This window comes from Melospiza melodia, chromosome 9 (assembly GCF_035770615.1).
Source record: "Melospiza melodia melodia isolate bMelMel2 chromosome 9, bMelMel2.pri, whole genome shotgun sequence".
NCBI lineage: Eukaryota > Metazoa > Chordata > Aves > Passeriformes > Passerellidae > Melospiza > Melospiza melodia.
Window position 1 is genome coordinate 27,425,519 of NC_086202.1, and position 27,281 is coordinate 27,452,799.

At 38.0% G+C, this 27,281-nt stretch overlaps 1 protein-coding gene across 6 annotated transcripts in view; it reads left to right on the forward strand.

Annotated features, from left to right (window-relative positions):
* The window catches only part of GRID1 (glutamate ionotropic receptor delta type subunit 1), a 489,017-nt gene that overhangs the window by 361,206 nt on the left and 100,530 nt on the right, over positions 1-27,281 (forward strand). For 5 of the 6 annotated variants that reach the window (XM_063164000.1, XM_063163994.1, XM_063163999.1 and 2 more), the window contains 4 exons: positions 4,486-4,539; positions 16,365-16,538; positions 25,710-25,871; positions 27,144-27,263. In XM_063164000.1, the coding sequence (XP_063020070.1) occupies positions 4,486-4,539; positions 16,365-16,538; positions 25,710-25,871; positions 27,144-27,263 (510 nt within the window). The remainder of the gene's footprint in view (positions 1-4,485; positions 4,540-16,364; positions 16,539-25,709; positions 25,872-27,143; positions 27,264-27,281) is intronic. The other variant, XM_063163995.1, reaches the window with a different exon arrangement.

The following is a 27,281-nucleotide window of genomic DNA, read 5'->3' on the forward strand; positions in this document are numbered from 1 at the left end:
TGATTCTTTTCCCATTCCACTGGGAGAGGGGAGGGAGGTGAGCAAGTTGCTGCCTGGTACTTAGCTGCTCACTGGAGTTAAACCATTGCAGTTTGCAAGAGATTTGGTTTTGAGTTCTTCCAATGTCTCTTAGGACACCCTTTTCAAATTATTTTCTGTCAACTCCCCAGTTTGCCCTCTGCTTTGTTTTTTCATTGTGGAAAGCTATGATGCTCTTTATCCTCACCATTAAGTTACAGGATGTGCAAATAATAACTTTTGCTACTTTGGTATCCCCCCTAGCAAAACAGTCTGGTGGTTCTTTTATATCATGGATTTCAGGATGGCAACCTTAGTTTCCAAAAATTGAGACACAACAGGAACATCTGTGTTTGCCATCTGCAAGACATTTCCTTCTAGGATCCCTGGGCTGGTTACAGGGCTTCCAGACATCCCCACTGCTTGTTCCCCTGGGTACACAGGGAGGAGACAACAGGTGTGTAACTATAACACTGCTGCATGTCGTTCTGAACTCTTCAGCACATCCTGCTGTCACTGGAGCACAGCCTGCCCAGGTCTGTGTGAACACCTAGCATCTCGTCTCAGTTGTATGCAGCCACTCGTGCCTGCATCCCTTTTTATGCAGTTTTTGCTGTTAACAGCAAGGTGCTGGCCCTGGCAAAGCAGCCAGGTATTGTGGAAAAGAGCCTTCCCTATTATTGGCCGGGCATTATATGCTTGGAGAGGTTTTCAGTTTTAGATTTTTTGAGAAGGTCAAGAAAGAATTGTTTCTGTTTCTTTTTTTGTTTTTTCCCCTCTGCAAAATTGTTTCTGAATATAGCAGTATTTATTGCTTACTTTCCTAAATTATTTAATCCTGCAACTGCCATTAGATAAAATAATGAACCGAGTTACTTTTTCATAAAGGCAATGTAAATATTTGTTTTCCACTGGATTCCAATAAAAATGTTTTCATGGATTATTGGCAGTAAATTATTTTAAGTTATACATTTAAAAGTGAACAAAACTACATATGTGAAACTATATTTGATTATTTTTCATGAAGCTTCTTACCCTTTTATCCGTGTTGCTATGAGATCTGAAATTTTAATGCTCATATTTTGATTTTCAGTTTCTTCCTTTTTCATTTATATTGCAAATACTTACTATTGAGAAATTAAACAGTTTCCTGCATTCACTGCTTCCCTTCCCATCCTCTAGTTCTGGCCTGATTCTGATAGCATAGTTTATATGTTGTCATTTGTAGTGGTCCACTGGGTGAATTACAATTCTCTTGTGTGGGTTCTGCATTTTATATTTGGCTTTTGAAAGGTAGCTGCAGAGGAAGAAGGGCACAGTCTCAAACCTCTTTTTATTCCCAGATTTTTAGAATTTATTTACTACTCTGAGATGAAACAAATGAAAGATGGATGCTCTTTAATTTCCATTGTGCTTTTTATCTCAAAAGCAGATTTTCTATTTAATAGAAGTGTTTTGAAGCATTACTCCCAAGTATCACCTAGACCCCCATCTACATAGAAAGTATAAAAAGAACTAGGGCATTTTACACCTATATTAATAATTTTTCCATACAAAACTATAACATACTTTAACCTGTAAATCCTTCCCCAATAGATGGCAATGCTTTTACTCAGGCACAGTAATCTTAGAAATTCATAGCCTACTTTCTTTATATAGGGTACATTTATCAAGTAGGATGGAATAGGTCCTTCAAGGATGTTTCATAGACAATTTGTTTTCTTTTTGAATGAATGGACACAATGTCAAACAATTGGCAAGATCCTGAATGGCTTGAATAATTAAAAATGGCTGACCACAGTTTCTTAAGTATCTTTTTCCTCTTTAAAGTAAAAAAAAAAAAAACCTCACTTAGTTATGAACATTAACTTCTTTCTTACTTTGAGGCATTCTCAGTATATTTCCTTATGATAACACAGGTCCCCAGGACCTTGCTTTTCACACTGCTTAACTTTCATAAGCCTCTGGCAATAAACTGGTGATATCAGAAAGTTGAAACCTGAGAGCTGTTTTTCAATAGGGTTTTTTTAAAAGATTTCTTTGGATATTGCAAGTCTGTAAATATGGTACAAAATGCAGAAGTTTCAGCTCCCTCCCAGCACATTTTCATTTTCGAGTAGCAGTTCAGGCTATGTGTTGTAGTTCTGAGCAGAAGATATTTAGAGCCATTCAGACTTGACTACCTACGGTGATGTTTCTAAATACATTTCAAGCTATTAGAATGCAGAGCCATTGGCTCTGTAGGAGGAGCGCTGAGTGGTCTGGCACTCTGATGACTAAAGATAAACTCTTTAACAGCCTAAAATTAGGCACCTCATTTTAAAAACTTTGGCCCAGATATGTGAACCCAGAAGAATGAGCTACGATAATTCATTTCAAATTCCCTGCCTCTTGCGTCTCCCCAGACTGAGCATTTATTCATACAAATTGCTCACTGTTGCATATGAATCACTCAATGTAGCCAGTGCAATAACTCTGCACCTGAGCATTATTTAATTCTGCTTTGCTAATGCTAGCAGCACTTTGCTCTTTCTCTCTGTTACAGCACCTGGCTACTTTGGCTTTGTCTGGATATATTTGGGAGCTGAATAGGGAGAAAATGTACACATTTTTGCCCTCCTGTTCATCACTGCTTCCTAAGAGCTGCTGTTCCTCAGCGGGTCAGCTTAATGTTCCTCCCAGCTTAAAAGAAATGTAGGGGAGGCAATTACTAAGGGGATGATGCTCTTCATGATAAAGAGAATTACCGTGTTCTGTCTGTGTTGATTTTCCTCTTTCAATGAGTTTGTGTTTTCTCTTGGGATTTTTGTCTCTTTTAAAGGAGTATTTCAGCTTGAGAACATGAGAAATAGACGGAGATATGTATGTGCCCACAATTTTCTCTTGTGGTTGTGTGGACTACACAAATGAGTAAAATTTTAAAACAGTTATTTGGCAAGTCATTTATACCTTTTTTAAGGACACAGTGTAAGCTAAGATTAATGTTAAAGATGCTGGTGTTGGCTACTTTGTGAAGTTTTACCTCATATTTTTGAAGGAATGGGATACCCCTTAGCCTACATAATGGATGGATTTCTTGTCATTCCAGTGCAGCCTTAGAAGTCGTGGGCGTTTATTCTAAGCCAGTCATCTGTAGTCAGTGTCATAAGAGAAGGTGATTCATCCCATCTGACACTAAATATCTGAGAGGCTTATTATGCAAATGTGTTCTGAAGAGGAAGGTGGTTGATGATGTTCCTGCTCAGCCCAGTGCTACAGTCTACAGAGCCTCTGAGTACCACTGCAGTCTTTTTTTTAACATACTGTGGAAATTATCCAGGTTAAAAACCAGTAACTGGAAGTATTTTGTTCATTTGTATTTGTTTGCAGAGTTTTTTTTATACTGGGGTCATTTCAGTGATTCATAGGGCCTTTTATAACAGAGAAATAAGAATATCTGTTCAATAAGTGGGGTCATACTGGCACAGAAGAAAGAAGTGGTGAAAGGCAGGAACATTCAAAACCGTGTAATGAACTGCCTCCTGAAATACATGTGTGCACTGTTTTATTAGCAGAGATGAACACACTGCAGTAATTGTTTAACCATGTATTAAGCAGGACATTAACAATACCATTGGCAGTGTAGTGCACATCTCTCCATGCTTGCTATCACTTTATTAGACTATTAAGTGTCTTGAAGTGAGCTTATCCATGTCAAACAAAGGGGACACTTAGGAACTTGTGTGTTTATTGCGAGATCCTTCAACTGAGGTTCTCTCTCAGTACTAGTAGTGCCATCTTCTCCAGTTTTGGCTTCCCAGTGGGTTATACATGTATGGATAAATATGCAAACTGCTGAGATGGGATGTTTCTTTATAATATTTAGTGATTATCCAAGTTCATACCAGGAACACAGTAATGTGACCATGCAAATAATAACTTTGTCTTGAGCCTTATGTAAATGTGAGGAGAGGATGAACTCTCATATAAATGTGTGAACTTCACTTGAGCATCTCACTGTAATGTTTTTAATTAACTAGGTGAGTTAACAGATAAACTATCAGAGGTGTAATGAGCCAGAGACAATATATTTTGGGAGGCATATTGAGAAGAAACCCAGCTGAGGAGGATCATTAGATATATCATAGAGAAGGTAGATCTCCTGAACTGCTTGTTCTGTGCAGTTATTCATCACAGGATCCCTTATGCTCATGTACCACCCTGTCCCAGTGTGCTTTTGTGGTACATGGACACAGTCAGGGTACTTTGGTTTAGGAACTGAAGTCAGAGAAAAGTGGCTGCCACCAATTAGTTAGTGTTCTATGAAGCAGCAGAGGAAGAGATGAAAAGAACTATACTGAAACAATACCAGTAGCAATGAAAACAATCAAAATTAGCTTTATATTACATTTTTATATAAGTTCTTTCTGGAATATATTTTCCATGTTTTATTTATTTTTATTATTATGTTTCTTTTTATTTTTGTAGGCTGTGGAAACCAACCTTGCATCAAAGGATAGTCACTGGGTCTATGTAAATGAGGTAAGAAAGTCAAAAGAGAAAACACAGCTCACTACATTCACTCATCACCATCTTTTGTTTCATATGTTTTGACACACCAAACTGAGCATATATGTAGCATTTTTGCTTTTTGAATGGCACAAGGTTCAAACTGTGGTGTCATTGCTTGTCTGTCTTAGTTGAATTGGCATAGGTTGGACACCAGGTGTCAAGATAAAGCTTCCAATGTACCTCAGAGCAGCTGGGAGACTTGCTTTTACCTTCCTGCTGACACTATTTCATTAGCTATTTAGGAAGCGGAGGATATCTCAAAAGAAATCTCAAACACAGGAATCTCTCCGGCAGAAGCTCACCCTCCACTGCTGTGAAAGCCTGCACACAGATGCCAGGAGAGGAAAGAGCCCTTGCAAGTTTAGTCCATTCAAATATGTATTTACATGACACACAGGCTTTCTCTAGTGCAGAACTGTGTTGGTGTATTGGCCAACATCCAGAATAACTTAAATTCAAAGTGTAATGTTTCTCTCTGCAGCAAATGGGATCCTATTCCTGCTACAAAGATTGTTTATTTTACCTTAGTGCCATGATGCTCTAATGAGAATCTGTTCAGATTCTTTTTTCAAAAACAATTAAATGTTGTACCATATATAGTAACTTACAAATCACTGATAAATGGCAGTATTTTATAAATTCCTTTTTTTAATCATGATTTATTTAAGGATAACAAAATATATAATTTAAAAAGAACAGTGTTCAATGTCTTATTTTTATATTATAAATGCATAGCCTCTAATTTAATAGCCAATTCCTTTGTTAATTTCTCCCTCCTTTCTTTGCACCTAGCTAATAATTTTGGATAGGCAACTTTTAATAGTAACTATAAATTGTATTGTATGGCATTAGACAGGCTCTGTAATTAAATAGGGGTTAGGGAAAGTGGGTGAAGGTCCCTGCTTGTAAAGGCTTTATAAATTCTTTCTAGTCCTTTTTATATTTAAGTACCTCCTGGTTTGTCAGCTGCTGTAATGACCCACTACAAAACATCAGCAAGATGCCCAGAGAGTCAGTGTTTATATTCACATAAAGATAATACAGTGCATATTTCCCTAAACATTTATAGAGAGGGAGTGTTTGTGAATTTTTACTGCTTCTGTTCGTTGTTCAGAAGTTAAAATTCACTTCACAAAGCCTGAATCTGAAACATTGGGATAAAAGCCTTCAGCACTTGTGCACTAATGTGTGCACACTTGTACACACACAAACAAATCACACAGGGTGCCAGTTCTGCCTCTCTTTTGGATGCTTTTGTTTTTTTTCTCCTTTGTGGCTAAGGACTGGGTAGGGAAGCTGTGAGTGCCGCATGTGAATTTAGAGTGAAAATTGAGAGTGTAAATTTCTAGTGAAAAATAACAGTGCGCATAATTTATAATGATCTCAAAATGCAATTCAGTCCAAATAGACAATTAGAGAAGCTTTTCAGACTCACAAAACTTTGGAGAAGTCTTTGCAGGCAGAAGGAAGAGAAAATGTCATGGCTGTCCTTTCTTTAACAGAAGTGTTGGAGTTTGTGTGTGTGCTAAAGCTACTGTCAGAAAGTGCTTTAAGCATCTCCATGGATGCATCTATAGAAATTTGGAGGTTCCTTAGGGCTTGCTTCTTATTTAAGTGTGCATCCCTCCATGCTAGCAAGAGGACAGACTGATTAAGCTTTCTCTGTACATGTTTCCAATTAGTGGTAGTGGGAAGTGCATGAATATTTGATGGAAAAGATGATGCTGATTCTTACTGTGATTTGTGGAATGGAATTAACTTTTAATTCCCAACAGTCAAATCATCTCTTTTTGATGTGTTTCCATGAGAGTAGAAGTCCATTATGCAAATGGACCAAAACCTTAGCCAGTCTTTTTTTGATCCTGTGCAGATTGAGGACCCTACACCCTGTTCACCCTGTGACCCAGTGATCCCATTGCAAGGAAAGAGGGATGTAGGGCTGACTGATTGAAAGGGCAGTGGCAGGAAGAGAGCACAGGGAGAATTTTTTCCATGGAGGTTCCTTGTATGAAGAGTACTGGATTGTAAACAGGTTTTTTGGGCCTTTTGCACTTCAGGGAACCCATGAAGGGCTTTGGACAGCTCAGGCTACTGAGATCTGCTGACCCAGAGCACCTCACAGTGTACTCTGTCTCCCACTTCTCAAGCTAATGAGGACCTGAAACTTGGACTTACCTTGCTGTAGGAAGCATGACTATATAGCATGCTATTATTTCAATAAGAATTTTATTATTAAATTAAATCTACTTTACTGTCTTTGCACTGACAATCTGATAAAAATTTGTGTTTGGTTATTTTTCCCTTGTGTTCTTTCCCATGCGGTAGAGTAGGAGTTAAGTTTTGGCGGTAGAACAAATTTTATCACTTAAATTTTGTTAGATAAGCAAGACCACCAAGCTTTGGATGAGCTAACTGTAAGTCTATATGACTGGTAATTATGCAGCAAATGAACAAACAGCTGTACTGATAAAATCCTGTTTGCTAGTTTTCAATAACCCAGGTCTGGGCTGAAGTATCTGTTCAGTTTGGATACTATTGCTGGTGATAAAGGACTTGGTCATCTTTAGAAAAAGGCTGGTTTATTGGGAGTTAAATTTATTGTGTGGAGTTGGAAGGCTGAACCATTACCTGGCAGGTTTTCTAGGGTAAGAGAATACACAGGGATGGATCTTTTCAGGCAGTATCATGTCCTCATATGTCCTCTTTGCAGCCAAAGTGATAAAAAAACTTACTGCTTAAAAATATATATATTTGTTGTCCACTTTTCTGGTTTCAAACAGGTTATGTTTCAATATTGCAATAGCTGTCAAAAGTAGTGGAGATTAGAAGGGGGAAAAAAAAGAAAAGTATTTCTTACTACCCATCCCCTTTTTGATTTCTATTTCATCATTTGCACTTTTTGTTTTTATTCATCTAGAAATGCTAAATCATTTCTTTCATTTAGGTAGTGATTCTACCTAAATTATGGGTTAAATATGCCAGGTAGCTTTTTATGATGACTACTACATGCTTAGCTGTGTCTCCAGAATAGTCCAAACCACTTCATTATCATTGCCTGTGTGGGGAGCTGTCAATGACTTGCAGTTTTGGGAGATCTGTTAGAACATATCTGGTGTTCTGCTTGGACCTTTGCTGTTTATACCTTTGGTGGTTGGAGTGACCCACCAGCTTTGATAGACGTGTGCTGCTGCTTCTTTTGAAAAGACTGGCACAGTTAGAGATGGCCCATGTGTTTTGCATGTTTATTTCCTGTTTTTTTTTCCCTAGTTTTCTTTATTATTTTTATTTTTTCTCTTACTTTTCTTTCTCTTTCATACCTGGCATTAAGCATCTCTGTTGGCTCCTCATGACATTTTTCATCCTCCCCTTTTCTTTTTCTGCCTTTTCTGATAAAATGCTGTGCCTTGCCCAGGGCATGTGTCTGTGGGAGAGGTACAAGAGCAGTACTTGAAACTGAATTTGGATGTTGTTGTACCAGGAGCAGTGCTCCAGGAGCTTGTGTCTGCTTCTTTATTAGCAGCAGCAGTAGGTCTGGCAGTATAAAAAGAGTTAGAAACCGTATTTCCCTTTTTGTGGGACATTTTTAAAATTGTCTCCATTTCAAGGGTAAAGAAAAGATAAATTATTCTGGAAAACTTGAATATTGAACAAAATTATGATCAAATTATTTTATTTTATTCCCTCATCTCAATATATTTAATTCTAATTCCAAGTTTCTAAACATTCACTATTTTTACATGTAAATCAGTACAAAAAGCAATTAACTACTCTTCCTGGAAGTGGAATGGTACAGAATTCAGCAGATAATTCAAATCAGTTGTTTTACTATTAAGACATAATTTCTTTAATTTATTTTTAAACTTATTTTTTATTCAGTAGTTTAATCAAAAGCTGTAAGACGTGGTCTGGCAAAGCACAAGACTACTTGCTGATATAGGAGTACACTTTTTGTGAAGTGCAGGTAGGGATGAAAAAAGGCAATATAGTGTTACATGTCAAAAACATCTATACCCACTCTGAAGCTGAGGAGGGGTGAGGGACAAACTTTTGCCTGAAAATATGCAGAGGACACTGAGGAAGACTTTTTCTGAAAGAGCATTTTTTTTGGACAGAAATGGCCTAAAGACAAGAAATTAAAATAAAGGATGATTTTAATTTCCTTGCAGTGGAGAAAATAGGGTTGGGACACAGACAGAGCTTTACAGATTTCCTTTGATTGACCTTATCTGTACATGTTCAAAATGTTAAGGCAGCCATCAGTACAGATTTCATTATGGCTGAGGAAGAATGGGCTAAGAAAGCCAGAAGATAATTCGTGTGAAAGTGATCATACCATGGTAACATGAACTTTTTGGAAAAGAGGGAGAGGTGGGAAAAGGACCATGAGGATAATGGACATCAAAAGATTGTCCAACTTCACAGCTTTGGGAAACTAGTAATGCTTTTGGAAAGATAACACAGTAAGTAAAGGGTGGCTAAAGAACTGGGATTCTCTGAAGATGTAGGCACAACAAGGTATCCTTATGGTGACAGTGGGTTATCTTCACAGAACTTGAAATCAGAGATGAATTCTAAAGAAAAAGTGATTTAAGAAAAGGGCTAGGGAAGAGTGTAAAGGAGTAACAAAGTAAGGAATTATAAAATAAGCCCGTGTTGCAAAATGACTCATACCAGGGATCATGAAAAGCAATAAAAAAGTTTATATATAGCAGAAGATAAAATGAGAGGTGATTACTTGAAAAATGGGGTTGTAATGTTTTTACTTAGTTCCCTGATCCTGACTTTATAGAAACTATTAATTATTACCAGAGTGTTAAAAACACATTGTTGTAGTTTCAGTTGTTTTAGATGAATTTGAAGCACTCCACCAGGTGAGATTTACTATAGAGAAGTGCTCTTGCTTGTGGCTACAAAATGAGGTATAGGTGGTGAGCATCTTCAGGAGCAGCTTCGAATCCTTGTGGATAAAAGCCAGAATGAGAATCAGTGCTGTTGTTATCCTGCTGAGTTAGCAAATGTAGTCCTCAGATATGATACCAGAAACATCAATTGTAAGGTAAGGGAGGCAATTATTTTGCTCTGTTTGACATCAGCTTGGCTTTGTTGGAACAGTATTGCAAGTTTTGGGCAAAATACTTTAAAACAGAACAAGGCATGCAGAACAATGTTGAAAATATAGAGGAAAACATTTAGTGTGATAAAAGCTTGGTAAAATATGACCCATGTGTAAAGGCTGAAAACCTTGGTACAAACATAACAAGAATATTATCACATCTTCAATGTGGAAATATAAGGGAAATACAATTTAATCTTCTGCAGTGGAAATTAGATCTAGTATTGGAAAATGGTTTATGATCCAAGTCTGAGAGTGTGTAGGAATAACTTCCTAGGTTGCCTTCTTCCATCCCATCATCTGTCTCTTCTCTCACCTGGTTCTGCTCTTGTTTTTTATTCTTCATTTTTCATCATCCTACTCACATTATATGAGTCAGCTAAATAATTTCAGTGTCAGTATGGAAAGACAAAACTGTATTTTGAATGCCACTGGCTATTTTCTGATCTGCACCTTCTGCTCTAGCTCTGTCCCTACATATTTTTTCAATGTGGTTATTACAGTTTATGCAAAGAGTCACTGCATATTCTTCTACTGAACCATTTATTCAGTACTTCTGGTGGTAACCATGCATGTAGGAGATCTGTGAGTCACAGTTGATTTCCAGCCATCATGGAGCTCCATCCTTCTCTGTCTAGTGAATAAGCTGGAATGACTGTGTTTGATTAGATTCTGTCAGCCAAATCCACCCTTGGGGCCACCTGAGTGATTGGACTTAGCCAGGGATGAACTGAGCATTGTGATTCCTGGTATCAGACATTTGTAATGGAGGATTATGTTGTAATTGGGTGTGGTTAGAAGAATGGATAGATTCTTCTATTGGATAGAAGAATGCCTAGTAATGAATTACTTGCACTTCTAATGTTTTAAAAATAGATTTAATTGTAAGGTGTAAAAAGTAAGTCTGAAAGCTAAAGATCAGAGTTCCCTCTTGACTACAGTTTCCATTTGTTGCTTTTACATTACATTGATTTTCATTGATTCAGATCAATCCACATCAGAGCAGATACAAAGGAACATTTGTGATTAGCAGTAAATAACTTCCTTTTTAGTTTTAGAATCACCACATTCTGTGCCATATGGACTAACAAATGCTGAAATCCAATATTCACTTCTAAGTTCTCAAACTGCAAGCACGGCAATAGTGGGGAGAACTAGCAGAAATTCCATTACATTATTTTTTTACTGTCTAAAAGATCAGGTAGTCTCTCGAAAGGAATGTACTATGGGGTAAAGAAGTCCTTTTAGGTTAAGTGCCAACCCCCTGTGGGTATTTCTTAGGGCACAATGGTTTAAGAAGTGAGGAGGTTAGCAGGTGACTGAATTTCTGTATTCCTGGGTTTCAACATACAGTTTAATGCTGTGCAGAGTAACTTGAATCTAAGGTTGCAAATGAGCTCATTTCTTTATCTCTTAGAAAAAGTCATGCTGTTATTTGTCCCATTTAAAAGCAAACAAAGAAAAATCAAACAGCTTACACTGCAACATTGAGGGGTGGATAGCAGAAAGGTAAATTGTGTTTGTAATGGCCCCTGCAAAAAGATGCTTTTTTTTGTAGATAGAGTGTCAAAGAGCAGTGGATCCTTGTGTACTAATCTGAACTTAATAACTGGGGCTTTTAAAAAATCATCAGTAGCTTTTACAGTGCTAAGGAAAATCATGCTTGAAAAAAAAATCAGGGACCCATTTGTTATTAGTAGAAATCTATTATTATTGTTATTAGTAGATTAGTAACAATTAGTTGTTATTAGTAGAATCTGAAACATAGTTGTAGAAATAGAGTATTATACAAATTCCACATCCATAAGAAGAGCAAAGTATTCATTAGTAAAAAACCCCTGAAATTCTTGTAAGTTTTAATTAAAAAATAAAACTAAACTCTGATTAACACTGAGAAAAAGTTGCTTTTTAATATTTTCTCATTTCAATCTTTCTCTTTCAATAAAGATCCTGATTTGAATCAGTAAGCGCAGAGAAACTACTAAAGCAAATGCAAATCTAATGTATTTGGCTGGATTCTTCCCAACTATTTTGATATTTATCAAAAAAGCCCTCTTAGCTGAGAAAAAGAAGGGAAAAGTGATGTGAGAAGAGAAATTCTTGGAATTTTTTTTTTGCAGGAAAAGCAATAAAAAATTTTGGAAATATAGCAAGAGTAGACAATTCATCAGAGAAGCCTTAGACAGGAAGTTAGAGTGCTGAGGGGCTTGGGGAACTCTGGGCCATGTGGGGATGACATTGTCCTCATCACTTGAATACCAGTCAAAAATTTTAGACAGCAGTTGACCTTATTCTTCCTTTTTGGACAGATGATGCTTTCCAAATGATGCTGGTGGTGCTGCCAGCAGATTAATTTATAGATCTTCAGTGGACAGATAAAACTTTCCCAAGCTCAGCCCAGGTGATCAGTCAGAGCAGAGTGCAGAAAAATGGCTATTGATGCTTTTCCTTTCCCCTCTCAGGACATTCTCTCAGAACATCTTTCTGCTAATCCTGCTCTGGACTCAAGCTCAATTCTTTTTTTCTGCAGTTTTCATAGGTCTCTCTTCACCACTGTTTCATTGTCTATAGGGGGCAGTTTTCTATATGAGGGACAAGAAGGTGTCTCATCAACCCCCTGATGTGACTACTTCTTACTTTCCATTGCCATCCTGCACTTCTGTTGCTTCTGCCAATATTTGTTTTCTTTCCTTTCACCACATCAGATGTGCCCAGTATGTCTGGAGGTACTACTGGTGCTCTTGATTTGAGAATCAAATGGCTTCTCAGTTGTCATCTGGGCACCTCTTTATTATTTTCCTTTATAAGATATTTTTTGAAAGTTGAGAAAAATGAGCAGAAAATAGAATAGTAATTATCAGATAAAGTCTATCTCAGCAAGATACTTTTTTCCCCAGGGGTAGCATGTAGGCAGGTGTAAGATAATGAATGATGAGCAGAGTTTTCTTAGCACATGACTGTAGAGCAATATTGGGAAAACTCACATTGGGAGAAAAAAACTTATGACTGCAGTGTTTTTCTTCACTCTTTTGGAGAATATTTGTCCAGAAATGTCCATGTTATGTGCATTTTGAGTGATCAGCAATCCCCGTGCAAATTGCTGTGGCCTAATTTTTGCTTGGGTAGAGCCACAACTGGGGTCCTGCTCGCTTGTCCTCTTCATATGGAAGTGCCTAATCTTATTTTCTTTGCTTCATTTTAACACACCAATCTGTGTAATGATATCTGTGTTTACTTTGATAACCAGAAGTTGGTAAATTTTTACACTTCCCTATATCTTACTTTTTCTTGGAAAAGTTTAGACCTTTTAATAATCATTTATGAATGCAAGTGGGGCAAACATTCTAAGATATTCTCAAATTGTACAAAAATAGAGTAAAAAAGTTTAAAAATTGAATAGAAATACTAGGAACACAGTGTAGAAATTTCAGAAGATTTAGGAAATGACACATTTCAATGCAAAATGTAGCAATTTGCAATTACAATTTATTCTAATTGTGTTCCAGGTACTCTATATTTATTACTTGCCTAAGGAAATCTCACTTCTCTCCTTTTAGCTGCGATCTTCAACACTGCAGCATTTATATTTATTTATTTATTCCCACAAAAATCTGTGGGTTTTCTTTTCCTGATGACTGCTTGAAAGTTATACATAAGCTTGAAACAGTCCTGGATATGTACTTGCATCATGCCCAAAAAAATTGTGGGGTTTAGAACTGGCCTGATTCTAATGCTGTGGAATTACACAGAAAGAGAATCAGTCATTTAGGAGCAAGGTCATAGATGAGCTTTGATGAGTTGTTTTATCAGTGAATATTTTTTTCCACAGTAATATCAATGCTGGGTTTTTTGTGTCGTCCAGCTTTTACTATCATTTCATGTGCTTTCCACCCTGCCCCCCAAGAGAATTTTTAGTATGGAATAATATTTTGTTAAATCAGCACATCTTTTACTGTGTAGGCTCTCACTATGATCTGCGAAAGACATCTGGACACCCAGTGCAGAGTCCTTATTTCTAGAAATGGAGCTAATTAAATTAAATTAGGACTACATCCCTGTAGAGACTTTTAGGAGCATTGGGTAAAAAGAAGTGAGGTGTAGTACTGGGTGTGTGGGAGGGCAGTGAGGATGGGAGCTGGACAGGTGATCGTGCACAGATCATTCATTGTATTAGAACAAATGTTCATTGTATTAGAACATTTTCTGTGGTAAGAAAAGTGGACAGTGTCCTTTCTTTAAAGGATCAATCTTTTTATTTGCATATATATGTGTGTGTGTGTCTGTTCATGTGGGATGCAGAGAAGCCAGCAATATGTAAATGTTGAAAAAATCTACCTGCAGGCTAAGCTGTGGTGAACCTTCTAGAAAAATAGCTAATGGAATGATGTTTTCTGGATTTTCAACAAGTGTTCATTTATAGATGTAATTAGGGCATTGAGGGGAGTTAGAATAACCCATCAAACAATATTGTTACTACTGAAAAAATCCAAATAAATCTCTAGCTCGTCTCCATGAGCATCCTTGTTCTCACTGCTATTCTGTTTAATCCTCCAGTTTTCTCAGGGATATATTTTCTGGAAATATGTTTCAGTTCTTTAAATTATTAATGTCATTAAAATTTATAATTTTCTGTCATTACCTCTAGGAAAATAGAGATTGTAATGTGAAACATAATTGTCTCATTTTGTGATTTGTGTTATGATAGTTGAGCGCAACTAAAGCAGATTTAAGTATTCCCCTGAGCACTATGACGTGGTTTTGCAAACGAACTGAAGTTCTGTGTGTGCAGATAAACAGACAGATAAACTAATTCCACAAGCAACCAATATTTGAGTTTCTGAGACATCTTTGACAGGTTGTGTGTCACTTAGAGGGGACACAAAATGTGTATGGTGAGAGATGAACTGAAGGTTTGGATGATGTGTGGTTCTTTTTTCTCTGTTTTCAGCCAGTTTGTTTGAGTGTGCCTACCAAGGGATTCAGCCTAGGAAGTTATGAGTTAAAGCTATGCTATTAAATTGTCTCTCCCTCAGACTTCAGCTTAAAGGTGTCTTTTAACACCCCTTAGATTCACAGACAGGAAATCTTGAGAGGTCTGTAGAGCCTGGGGGTCTGCTACATTGTCTCCTTGCAAGGCTAGAAAATGCTACCCAGCATTTTCTATTTCTATTTCTCAAAATCTTTGTCTTCTATAAGGATGTATTTGTTTTCTGGTTTACTGTTTTCATGCCACACCAGTTGGTCTGTCATTAATGCAATGAATTTCACCTTCTTCAAAGTTAAAAATTCATGTTCCTAACAAAAAAAAAGGGAAATTGGCAAAGAACTGAATTGAGCCAAGGTACAGTACTAGTCAACCATAACAAGTAATTATTATAACCCCATGGTCATTTCCCTCACAGCTTGACAGAGAAAATGGCAAGAAAACAAAATTATTTTTTCTTGAATGTTAAATGTCCAGGGCCAGGCTCACTTCTGCTGAGGATACATCACAAGATGTGAGCCCTGTTGACCAAGCACCTGCAGCAACATGAGTGTGATTTGCAGCCCCCTGAGCTGCAGGGGGCTGAGAGAGCCCTGTGCAGGCTGAGCACTGGGCTGGCCCAGCTGTGCAGCCAGGGCAGTCCAGCTGTGCTGGGGATGGGCTGATGTGACTTGCAGATGCTGCTGGTGGCCCTGGTGAGGAGCTGGGATGGATGTACCCCAGGTGCCTGGGGCATGAGGGCAGGCAGCAGTGCCTGCCTTTCCTCACAGTGAGCTCCTGCTAGGACAAAAACATCACAAGCTGCACCTTTGTTATGATTCCAGGATCAGCTAAGCCTGTGATTTTCAAACTGGAGTAAAAAATGAGGTTTTGGTTTTGTGTCTTTCTTTAAACACAAAATGTGTAAAGCATGGAGTGGAGCTGGCTTCAGCCTCCTTATAAGAGCAGTAGATGCAGGCTCTGTCCCAGAATGGATTATCACATTGGGGTGTGTGAAGGTCTGCAGCGAAGCTTTAGAAATTGTGAAGCCTGGAAAGAAAAGCAGCCTGTCCTTGAGGTCTCCTTATATCTTCTCCCAAATTATTCTCTGTGGACAAACTGATGTTCCTAAATGTGTCAGACCCCTCCATAAAGTTTCTTCTATTTTTTATTTCCTAATACAGACAACCTCAAAAGACTTCCTTGAGTCATTAGCAGGATTAGTCTGCAGAAATGATCTACTGTACTTATGGGAAAAGTGCTTTCTTGTAATGTTGTTCACAGGTGAAAGAGCCATATTTCCTGAAGACTATGTTATGTTTTTCGATTGTTATTTTGTCCTGAGGATATAGTGAGGTTCTAGTCTGTCAAACAAAAGGTCTTTCTATATAAATTTCATTTCAAGGTGCTTTTTTTTTTTCTTTTAAAGAACTCTATTGAGACCATTTTGGTGCTTTCCTTTGAGGAACTACATCTGCAAAATTGTAGTATTGCCAAGATGGATAGTACTGTTTTAGGCTCTTTTGTTTCAGTTGATGTATAAAAAATAGCATTGTTGTTATTAAATGCAAAATTACATTTGGTGTAGACTCAGCATGTGCATCTGTAAAATAATTCCCCTACTGTATTAAAAAAAAAAAAAATTAACCGATAATGAAAGAAATACATAAAATGTCTGGACAAACACATGTTTTTAAATGGCTGTGTCTCCCTTCACAGGAAATCACTGATAATGAAATATTAGAGTTGGTGCATAGTGCTCTGGGGAGGATGACAGTGATCCGGCAGATTTTCCCTCTGGCAAGGGACAACAACCAGAGGTGCATGAGGAACAACCACCGAATATCCTCGCTGCTCTGTGATCCACAGGAAGGCTACCTTCAGATGCTGCAGGTCAGTAGCTGTGCACAGCAGAAAAATGTCCACCTTAAGAATTTGCCATGGGACAGTTTGCTGTGGCTGTATGAACTCAGAGGAGGAGGAAAATGAGTACAGATAAATCTGATCTGGCCAATGTATCTTGACTTTATTAATTTATTTTATTTCCCAGTACTGAGTGCTTTAGATGTGATATTACATCCATGAAGTATCAGCAAGTGGTTGCACTAAGTCAGAGCTGATTTTGTATAGTTGATTCTCTTAACAATCTTTTTATATTTGAAAAATGTTGTGCAATCATAGTCCTGTGATATTACAGCTTGCTTATTGTATTTATGCTTATTCAACATCTGTTGTGAAAGAGTTAACCTGGGAGGGTAATAGAACTCTGATAGGTATTGGGCTGCAGAGCATTTCATATTTAGGTAATGGACTGAATCAAGCTGATGTATTCAGTCTGTCCCTTTCAATAGTCTCAGAAGTCCCCAGCAGCTGCTCATTGTCTGAGCGTGTAAAATATGCACTGCTAGTTCAAGTTTCAGGTTTTGGTAACACATCTGACTCTGGTGTTAGCAACATCTTGACATTTCCTGGCAAATTGTCCCAGATATCAGAATTTTTTTTGCAGTCATTTAAATATTATTTAATAGGTGCTATTTCCAATGATAGTGTAATAATTTAGAAACAAAGGCCTTGGACTTTCAATGGGACTTATGTATTTTGTTTTACTTCAGACATAGTTAAAAATCTTATTTATATCACTATTTAAGGTGTTGAATACAGGTATAAACTTTAGTGGGACATATATTATAAACTCACAGCCATTTAATTGCACACTTAGTCTTTGACTGAGATGGGTTGAATGAGGACACAGTGGTTGAGCCTGTGGGCTGTCCAGTGTGGGTGTGGATGGTGAGGTGATGGAGAAGGGGCTTGGTTAGGCTTGGGGAGGGGCTGTCACCAACCTGGGCTGCTGCAGCCTACTCAGGAGGGTGTGTGGGGTCAGGGCTCTGGCAAGATGGAATCCTGTCCTGGCTTGGAAGAGTTTCAGACCAGGAGAGACAGAGAGAATGCCAGGAAGGAAAGTGGGTTAAGATTTCCCAAGGGAAATTTGCACCCTAATAAAAAGTTGTAGCTGCAGAGACTGAAATCCTTTAAGGTGCAGATACGAACAGCTCTTCCTTGAAGAGAAGCTCTGCTGGCTCAGGTTCTGTCCTAGCCATGGCAAAGTTTGGGAAAAGCCAAACACACCCCCCGTAGTTCTGATCGTGTCTGTATTCTTTCAGCACAGGGGAAAGGCTATGTCTGCCTTGGCTCAGAAAGAAAAGACACTTTTGATCTTTGTTAGTAACTCTGAGGTATGCTGTAATGAGAACAACGGCTGCTCATTTCAGGGGATCAAAGCAATTTCCAGTGTGATGAAAAATTATCTATGCTGCACCAACAAATCACTCATTGGGGAATAATCTTCCATTACAACAGGATTTTGAGTACTGCTGCCTGTGCTGGTATATCCATAATCTAATTCAGAGACTCATCTGAAGGGCTCTGACAGGCCACTGAGCAAGTTCTAATTTGCAAATTTGCAAACTGGTAACTGGGAGGTGGTTTGCTAACACCATCAGCCTCATGTCCTGTTACTGAATTTAATTGATAAGGATCTTTAGATAAGGACCCTCATCCTGCTGATTTCCAGATGTGGATTTTTGGAAACAAAACCCTATCAGCTTCTGTCTTCCAGAAATTTTATACTACCTTAGAAACTGTCTTTGAGAGAATGGAATGGTAATGTTGTGCTTTGCCAACTGGTTCCTTCTCTATGAACTCAAAAACAAGAGAGATAAAGAAGTGCAGAGGTAAAATGTTTTTGGCAGCTGATTCTGTAACTTTCATGTTCAATTGCATTGGCATGAAAGACAGAGGGCACGTGTGAGAGCTGTCCAAATTAGCTGTCCCCAGTATATTTTTAAGTGTCTATAGATTGAATACAGGATGCTTTTGTCATGTGCAGTTATACTTGAAGTGTTCCATAGCTACATTTATTTTTCATAGGTTTTGCCAAAATATCTTATGTAACACGTTGTGGACATACAGCTCATATTAATTTGAGTGTGATTGACATGTTATTAATGGTCCTGTAATTCAGCTACTTGCAATTTTCTGTTTCCCTTTTCCTGCTTAAAAAAATAGTGGTGACCTTTTGCTGTTCAGAAGTACATCACTGAATTACCCCTGTTGCCAGAGGCTGCAGGAGCTCCAAGCTCCATGTCAGGCTGCATGAATCCACCAGGGGCAGTGACCGCCTGCCAGCACCGAGTCTTTGTGTTGCTTTGAAGTACTTTGATTAACACCACAGTTTGGAAATCCCTGCCTCATTCTCCCTTGGGCAGTCTCATATTAATAATTGCTTGTTGTCAAGGTAACTTACCAGCTATTGTTGGTTAATTATTTATTTAATGACTTTGAAGAAGAATAAGCTAATCTCTGTCAACCTCTAGCTGTAGTGTTTTCTAGGGGAGAATTTAGCACTCTTAACAAGCTAGTGAAGAAAGAAACATTTACGTCATGGATTATTAACTTTGTTCTGACTAAATTAATGAAAATCTTTTTGGAACGATTTTGTTCTCTGTGTCTTTAGTACCATATCCTGGAAGGTTGTTTTTCAGTGGGTGATCGTCCCGGTTTGGCATTCTGACAAGCCTTTTAAAGATCAGGCTGTTCTGCAAGCTCATCCAAAAACTCATCTGTTCTGAATGCTTTGTGGAAATCCAATCTTATTCCATCAACCCACTTGTCAAAATTTTGCTCATGCCCTTATTTCTTGCACATTTAATATACTCATCTGGGTTTCTGCTTCAAGTGGAGAAAAAGCTTTATAAAGTTTCCTGTCTTGATCTTTTTATTTGACTTCAGAGAACTGCATTTCTCACTGTCTTATTCTTCAGGTAGGATTTTTTGTGTACATCTTTTACTTTTGCTAAACAGAAAAGACACAGTTTAGGACTTGCTTTCCTCCATTGGCCTTTGGTGTCCTGTGGTTTGAGCCAACAGTGTTGTCAGTATTGCCTCATCTGGAGAGAAAGCACTGAAACACTTCAGGATGTATAGTTCCAGCCAGGCCTAATATGTATCCTCACATGGCACTTGAATAGTACATAGTGGTCTAGTTGCTATTAAACTTTATAGATTATTTCAGGAATGTTCTTACAGACTCAATTTGAAAATCTTTTGCTGTCTAATTTGCTCCTTTCCAAAATATTTCTCTTGAAGTATTAGTTTTGATGGCACTCTACAAACTCGATTTTTGGTGAAGGTATTTTTTTTCTTTCATCAGTTTAGTCACAATGCATTCATAAATTCAAAATCAGATTTTTTTTAAGAAAGATTTCTCTTTAGAAATGTAATTCACATTAGTTTTTTTTTTTGCCCTTGCTTACTGTTTATGTAGTTGATGAGTTCAATCCACGTAAGATTCTAAAGCTTTTAAAATATATTACAGGGACACAGTGTATCTGAAATCATTTAGCATGATCCAAAGTACATAGTACGATTGAAAAGGCAAAAAGAAAACTCCAGTATACTGTGTCACAAAATTAATGATGTTATTCCTGACTGAGAGTTCAGCCTCTCTACTGAAGAACTATTCCTGGCATTGCTTGGACATATTTGAGGAGACATTGAGAAGTGTGGGAGGATATTCATTGAAAGATCTGATCTTCTCCTTGAAAAAGAATTTCATTCCTCAGTGATGTGTCCATCAGATATCTACGTAGGCATCTCTTAGCAGTTGCTCCTTCAAAGCTGGGTTTTTATTTCTGATCTATTTTCTGTCCAAGAGTCACTGCAATATAACTACTGTAAGTAAAGTTATTTTTTAGGATGTGTTTGAGTGCCTAAACTTAAGGGCCTGATCCTGCAGTTTTGTCCAACTAAATGGCTTTATTCTCATTTGGCTTGTTAACATTGCTACTATTACACAACTGTAGTGTGCTACTGAGGGGCAGTAAATATTGATTAAACCTAAAAAAGCATTCACTTTCTCCCATAAAGGATTGATGAGCCACATTTTTCCTTTTCTTTCAATGCAAACCTTCATTTGCTAGTCTCTTTAGCAAAGTTTAATTTGGATTTTTGGCCAGATGTTCAGTCACAGTGAAATTGTTTCTGAGTACAATGTGAATGTAAAGTATCCTTGAACTGACTTTACTGCCCATTGCCCAGCACAAATCTCTCCCTGAAGCCCAATGACGTGTGTTTTCTGGAAGGTGTGTTATCAGAGGAGTTCATTAAAAACCCCAAAGCACTGTGGGTGTCCTGTGGCCATGGAGGATTTTGTGATCACACTGGAGGTTAAAACCCCAGGTAGGCTCTGCAATGATCTTTTCCTCTCTGCCTCTTTTGACTGCTGAATTTCTCAATTTACATAATTATTTCATTGAATTTTTGTTCGCTGCTCAATCAGGAAGCAGACAATAGTGGCTCAAAGAAAGCATCAGTACCTCAATTTTTCATGTGTTATCACCTCTGAAACCTAATTTGTACCTATATTTATTTATAAATGAGGTAGGATAAAATTATAATCTTTTACGCTGCTTTGCAATTCCAGCATTTACCTCTTGTCCTTCTGTTTGACTCTTGGTTATGTTCAGTTCTCTTTATCAAGGCACTCCTACTAGACTTTCCTTGCATAGTTAGTGTTAGCTGTGCCAAATTCCTGAGATGTTTAGTGAGTGAAGCCAATGCCTCCAGCTAACAAACTTGAGCATTACAGGGTAATCCAGGCCTTGTGTTATTGCTGACGCATTGTTACAAAACATACTGGCAAAGAAAACACTCATAATGATAAACGCCCACAATAAATAGCTGAAGGACAGTGAGCATTCAGAGACTAGAACCTGTAAAAAGGAAAGAGTATTGGGATATGTGTAACTGTGTAAAAATAGGAGAAAATTTAAAAGGAAAGAAGAGCTGCTTATCAATTAAAAAATTAAAAAGAGATTCTGAGAGTGCAGTCTTTCAAAGAAGTCTTTGGAAAGCTCATTGAGATATTTAAAAGTAGAATGGACAAAACACTAAGTAACACAGTAGTTAGATGCCTTACTGACAGAAAGCTTGAATAAATATAAGTGCTAAGATGCACTCTGTCATTAGAGACACAAATGTGCAACTGCACAGGGCAGTACTTGAGCTGTGGAAGTTGACACACAGGTTTAGGGCATGCTGGGGTGTGCATAGCAGTCACCATGATCTCCCTCCTCAGGCAGCAGGCATTTCTGGAAGGCTGCACTTGCTCTGAACTCCTCTTCCATCTGCGTCATCCTTGGAGCTGACTGCTGTGGCCACTCACAGAGCAGTTTTGGCAGCAGTAGGGTACAGATGCCCAGCTTGGGAATGAGTTTTTGAAGTAGTGGCATCTCAGTGTCAGCTTGCCTTCCAGCTCAGCTCTGGCTGGATTCCTGGCTCTGCTGGCCACTCAGGAGTTGGGGTCAGCCTTTGTGGCTTGCTGGCCTTCTCAGAAGAGCACTTGTCTGTGATTAGTCCCTCTGAAGGAGCTAAGAGCTTTCTTCATACATAACTTTGAAAGTAAAATCATTCTGGAAACTCTCATGAAATTCACATAAAAACTTCTATGAAATGACATTTAATACTGTGATAGATTTCCATTCTTGAAAATTTCTGCTGGCTCTACTAGTGTATGGTGGATTTATTTCTTCAGTGCAAAAAAGAGCTTCATAAAGTATGGAATCATTTCCAGAAGATAAACCAGAACATGCCTAAAATTATTCATGTACAGGATATATTCTTTAACATATTGGTGAAGCAGTCACCATCATTCTTACAGCAGATCAAAAACCATTTCAATACCTCCAGCTCTTACACTGTCAGCAATGGAGAGAAAGAAGAACTAAAAATTACTGTCATTTTCTCCAAACATGACCAAAATCAAGTACTTTGTTCTAGTCTAGGAATTTTTATTCTATTAAGGGAAATCACTTCAGAAAGACATGTCCTTTCTTCCTGTGTTCCCCTATGAATATCCTAATAAGGGAATTAAAAAATGCTCCTGAGCTTTGAAAACCCAAAGTAGCCAAGTATGTTGCCTTGTTTCACTTCTCTCTTGCTTTGCTACCAATTCTGAATGCTACCCGAAGATTAATTTTTAAAATTAACTATTTTCTCATGCCTCTGACAGTACTGGTGGAATCAGAGTACAGCTGAACCCTTGGGTATCTCAAAAATTCCCTTTCAGTGGTCAAATCCATACTCACAGGGAACTTGAAAGTTCACTGAAAATTAAAGTATGTCTGCAGGTGCAGTAACAAGGGCATACAGGCCATGTCTGCTGAATCCTTTTTCTTTTCACAGCATATTCTGGAGGTTACAGGAAACTCATATTGCAAATATGATTTATGACATATGCAGATATTTGGCTGTATTTGAATGTAATAAAGAAAATTATTAGAGCCCTGAATTTACTGTGAGATCAGGCCAGAATGCTTGTGGTTTTGGTTTTTTTTTTTACTATTAGAGATCCAGCCTTAATTGTGGAAATTTTGATGCTGTTTTTTCCTAGCTTGCATATTTTCTGTTCTAAAATAGAAGTGTTGATTGTGTGAGTAAGATGCAACTTACTCTTCCATAGATATTGCCTCTTCAGTGAGTAATGAGTAAAATGTAGTTATGCATGCATGTCATTTTCATTGGAGTAAATAGAGTATGATTATATGATGGAAGGAATTTTGCTGATTAAAAAGCATAATTTACTCATATTTGGGATATGAGGCTTTCAGCAGAAGAGAACCAGAGTGACAAAATAGCAGTGGATAATACTACAGAACATGCAGAATTCTTTCCATGGCAAAAAAAGTACTCTGGTGTATTCTCTGCAGCATTTTCTTCTGCCTTGGTACAGATCTCCTGATGTAGAATAAGGATAAATGTAGTGGAGACTCCTCTTGTGCAGACCCCAGCTTGCTATCTCTCAGTTCATAGCATTCTTTCAAAAGAAATTAATGGAACAGTAGTGATGCAAAGTCCATTAAAGATCTAGCTGAACACTGAGGATTGGGTTGGTAAACACAGAATTGTTTTGTTTTGCTCTGCAGCAGGAGGTAATTTGAGTTGGGTGCCAGGTTGTGCAGGCTGAGATCCTCAGTACAACTCTCCCAAGCTTTGTCAGTCACATGTGCAGAGCTTTGGTGTCTTCTCCAAGCACATGCAAAGCAGAAAGCAGTGTACCCAAGTGCATCCTGTATTTTGCCTTGGAGCTCTCTGCTAGCAAACCAAGCGCTGTTTTTGGGAATGAGGCTGCAGTTTTCCAGAACTGCAAAAGAACAGTGCCAAACGGAGAACATACAAGGCATTTCTGATCTGTGGGTGTTCCAAGGCAGCAGACAATTTGTTGTCAGTTCAAAGTGAGTCTGCAAAACCAAATTCAATTGGGAGCAAAGAGGATTGTGAAGACTTAAAATAAATGGCATTTTTCCTTATGTATTTAAAACTTATTTCTAAGAAATTGGATTTTGTGGTTTGGGGTGGTGTATCTTGTGGGATTTGAGATTTGTTTGGGTTTTTTTTTCTGTGAAGAGTTGCTTAACCCAGAAGAAAAGTGCCCTCCTGAATAATAGGGATTTGCTTGGTTGTTTTATTTGAAAGTTGTTTGGAAATACCTACAGAATAGGGAAACAGATGCAATTGAACTGAAGAAACTTAGTTGCTGGGACTCCTATCAACTCCTTAATTACTTTTCTTAAAACCAGAGGAAGTATTACATATAGCTACTTCAGGAAATATTCTAAAAAGAAAAGATTCATGTGGATAAAATAGCAAATAAAGGCAATGTGGAGTGCTTGTTCAGCAAGGCTGGAAATAAAGGAAGGGGAAAAAAATGGCAATGCCAGATGAGAGAGATTCTCCCTGATAGTATCTCTTAGGCTTTGCATTGTTTTCATGTTAAGATCCCTTTTTATGCTCAGTCACTTAAATAAGTGTGTATTGCAATATCTTTTTTTTCTTTGTGTTTTGATTCTTTCAAAATTAATTTTTGCTTAGATATCTTCTGTTCAGATTTACTTATACTGGAAGATATTTCAAAGTGCCTAGGTTTTCAATTTCCATCAAACTCCAGATTATGGAACATGAAACATTTTGTTTCTGAAGATTAGCATCTTACAGACATCAGAAGTTTACTTGCACCCAGTGATTCAACAGTAATAAATGTTTAAGCTTTCATAGTGTCACTTTTATTGGGACACCTAAAGTGTCATATTTATAAGAAGTATGCAGCTGAATTAACTTCCACCTGCAACTCTTTACTGGTCTCTAGGCATTACTTTCTAAGGTGGACTAGAAAATCCAGGAGATAAATGGCAAAGTAATGATTATTATGATTAAAGCCTATAGGTAGAAGAAATATTATTACTATTATTATTAGCGTTAGTGTTGTCTCAGCCAACTTCCTCTACTAAAGTTTTACCATCTGAGCTGGATACCACTGTCTGTCAAAAGATCTAATCATGTATTGCTTGGTTTGAAAAATTAAATACGTAGCTCAGTGTTACTAGTGTGGTATTCTGCTCTTTCTGGAGTCTTTGTCATCAATTGCTTATTTCTGCTTCTCTCATGTGAATTGAAGACTAAGAAGGCTAAATTCAGTAGCTCCAGAGAAAGAAGCACATAACCAATCTCATGCATATTTGGTGGAAAGAGATGCTAAGACCAAAATAATACTGTCATTTCTCTTCCTTCTATTCTAAAGAGTTGTGTGTGTATTGGATTTTGCTGTTCCAGAAATTACTAGTTACTCAATGAATAAAACCCCCAAGAACTTAATTCCATCCTGTCTTTCCCTCCTTGCTGAAAGGGCTGAAAAAGTAGCAATACTTGTCTCTCGTTGATAGATAGCTGTACTCCCTCTGTAGTTTGAGTTTATATGTGGAGTGTGATGTCTCTTTACAGCACTGCATTGCAGTAACGCTCAGGCGGTGCCCGTGTGCCAGAATCCCTTGGACAGAGGGACTCAGGAGCACAGACATTTGTCTCAAATGCTTTGGTGTTGAACATGTCAAACATACCCAGCTTTTAGTTCTTACTTATGCCTTCTTTTGTTTTCTCTGCTGGTTTTTATAATTTCTTTGGAAGCTGCTCGCATAAAAAAAAGAAGCTCATTCTTATTATTGTTTGCAGGTTTCCAACCTGTACCTGTATGACAGTGTGCTCATGCTGGCCAATGCTTTCCACAGAAAACTGGAGGACAGGAAATGGCACAGCATGGCAAGTCTGAACTGCATGAGGAAATCCACCAAACCCTGGAATGGAGGAAGATCCATGCTAGAGACTATTAAGAAGGTGAGAAAAGACAAACCACCATTTTGTGAGCAATTGAATGAGTTGCTTCATGTCCATTTGAGCATTTGAAGGTTTTAACTTGCATTTAACTTGTCTTTGATGTATTACAAGCAAGTGATCTACAACAACCAAGGACAATCTACAGCTATTAAACAAGCAAATGATTTATGATAAACAAGTTACACACAGTGCAGTGTGGGTCCAGTGGTGTGTGTTCTGCTTCTGTTCTCTAGCTGCCTCCTGTGCAGGAAGTAGGATCGGGAGTAGTCATGGGCACTGATTCATGCATTTTTGCAAAAGGATAACTTAAGGGGCTTGAAGTGGGCAGGAGGGAAAACCAATGAGGAGGTTTAAGAATTATGTTCTATTGTTGACAGCTCAGATAGCTTTGTAAGTTAGCTGAGAATTAGTAAGGATCTTCTTGTGTACTGTATCCAGAGCAAAGCAAGAAGGATCTGATTTGGCTAAGGTGTCACTAACAGTTGCACTGTCTTGCACAATGCTGAAATACTCAAATGTGGACAGACCTGTGGCTTTACAGACACATGGCAACTTCTTGTATAAAAGTTACTTGATCACAAGTAATAGTAGAAAAAACCATAATATTTTACTTTTGCAGTTGTTCAGAAGAACAACTTTTTGTTCTAACTTTTGCAGTTGTTCAGAAGAAACTCCCTGTTCCCAAATATATGTTGATTAAATAATTTTTCTTCTGTAAAATGATGCAATTTGATCATTCTGACAAGTCCTAATGATGCTATCCTTTGTTGCTAAATTAATTTGAACTTCGATGTCGCTTCAAGCTTTGCGACGAAGCCAGAATCAAACTCTGTGATAGTTTCAGAGTTGCAATTTTGTCTTTCCTTCATGCATCTCTAGGGAGCACAGCAGGTATCCCTGTTGTTTTGGGCTTGGAGTTCATGCCTTGGTACTTAAGCAAGAACTGAGCCTGCTGCCCTCAGTTACACTGGGAGAGCTGTTGTCTCACAGTCCACTAAGGCCCTTCTCTTTTTCTTTGGGGTCTGTTTCTGTGGACAGTAGTGACCTGATGGCCATAAACACTGGCTGTGTCAGTGCTAAAGTATTTTTCTCAAAAAAAATGAAAAACTGAAATCTTTTGTCTAGTGCTGGGTTTGAGCTACTGAAGAACATGCAAGGGCCACATTTAAGTTCACTGTAAACATGATTTTAACATGTTTGGCACACATTTTATGCAGAGGAGTGTTTATGAAGGCAAATGTCTTCTGAAATTTCTCAAACTTACTTCCTTAGGGCCATATAACTGGGCTGACTGGTGTTATGGAGTTCAGAGAAGATGGAGCCAACCCCTATGTCCAATTTGAAATACTGGGCACCAGCTACAGCGAAACATTCGGCAAAGACGTGCGGAGGGTAAAGATATGCTGCTTC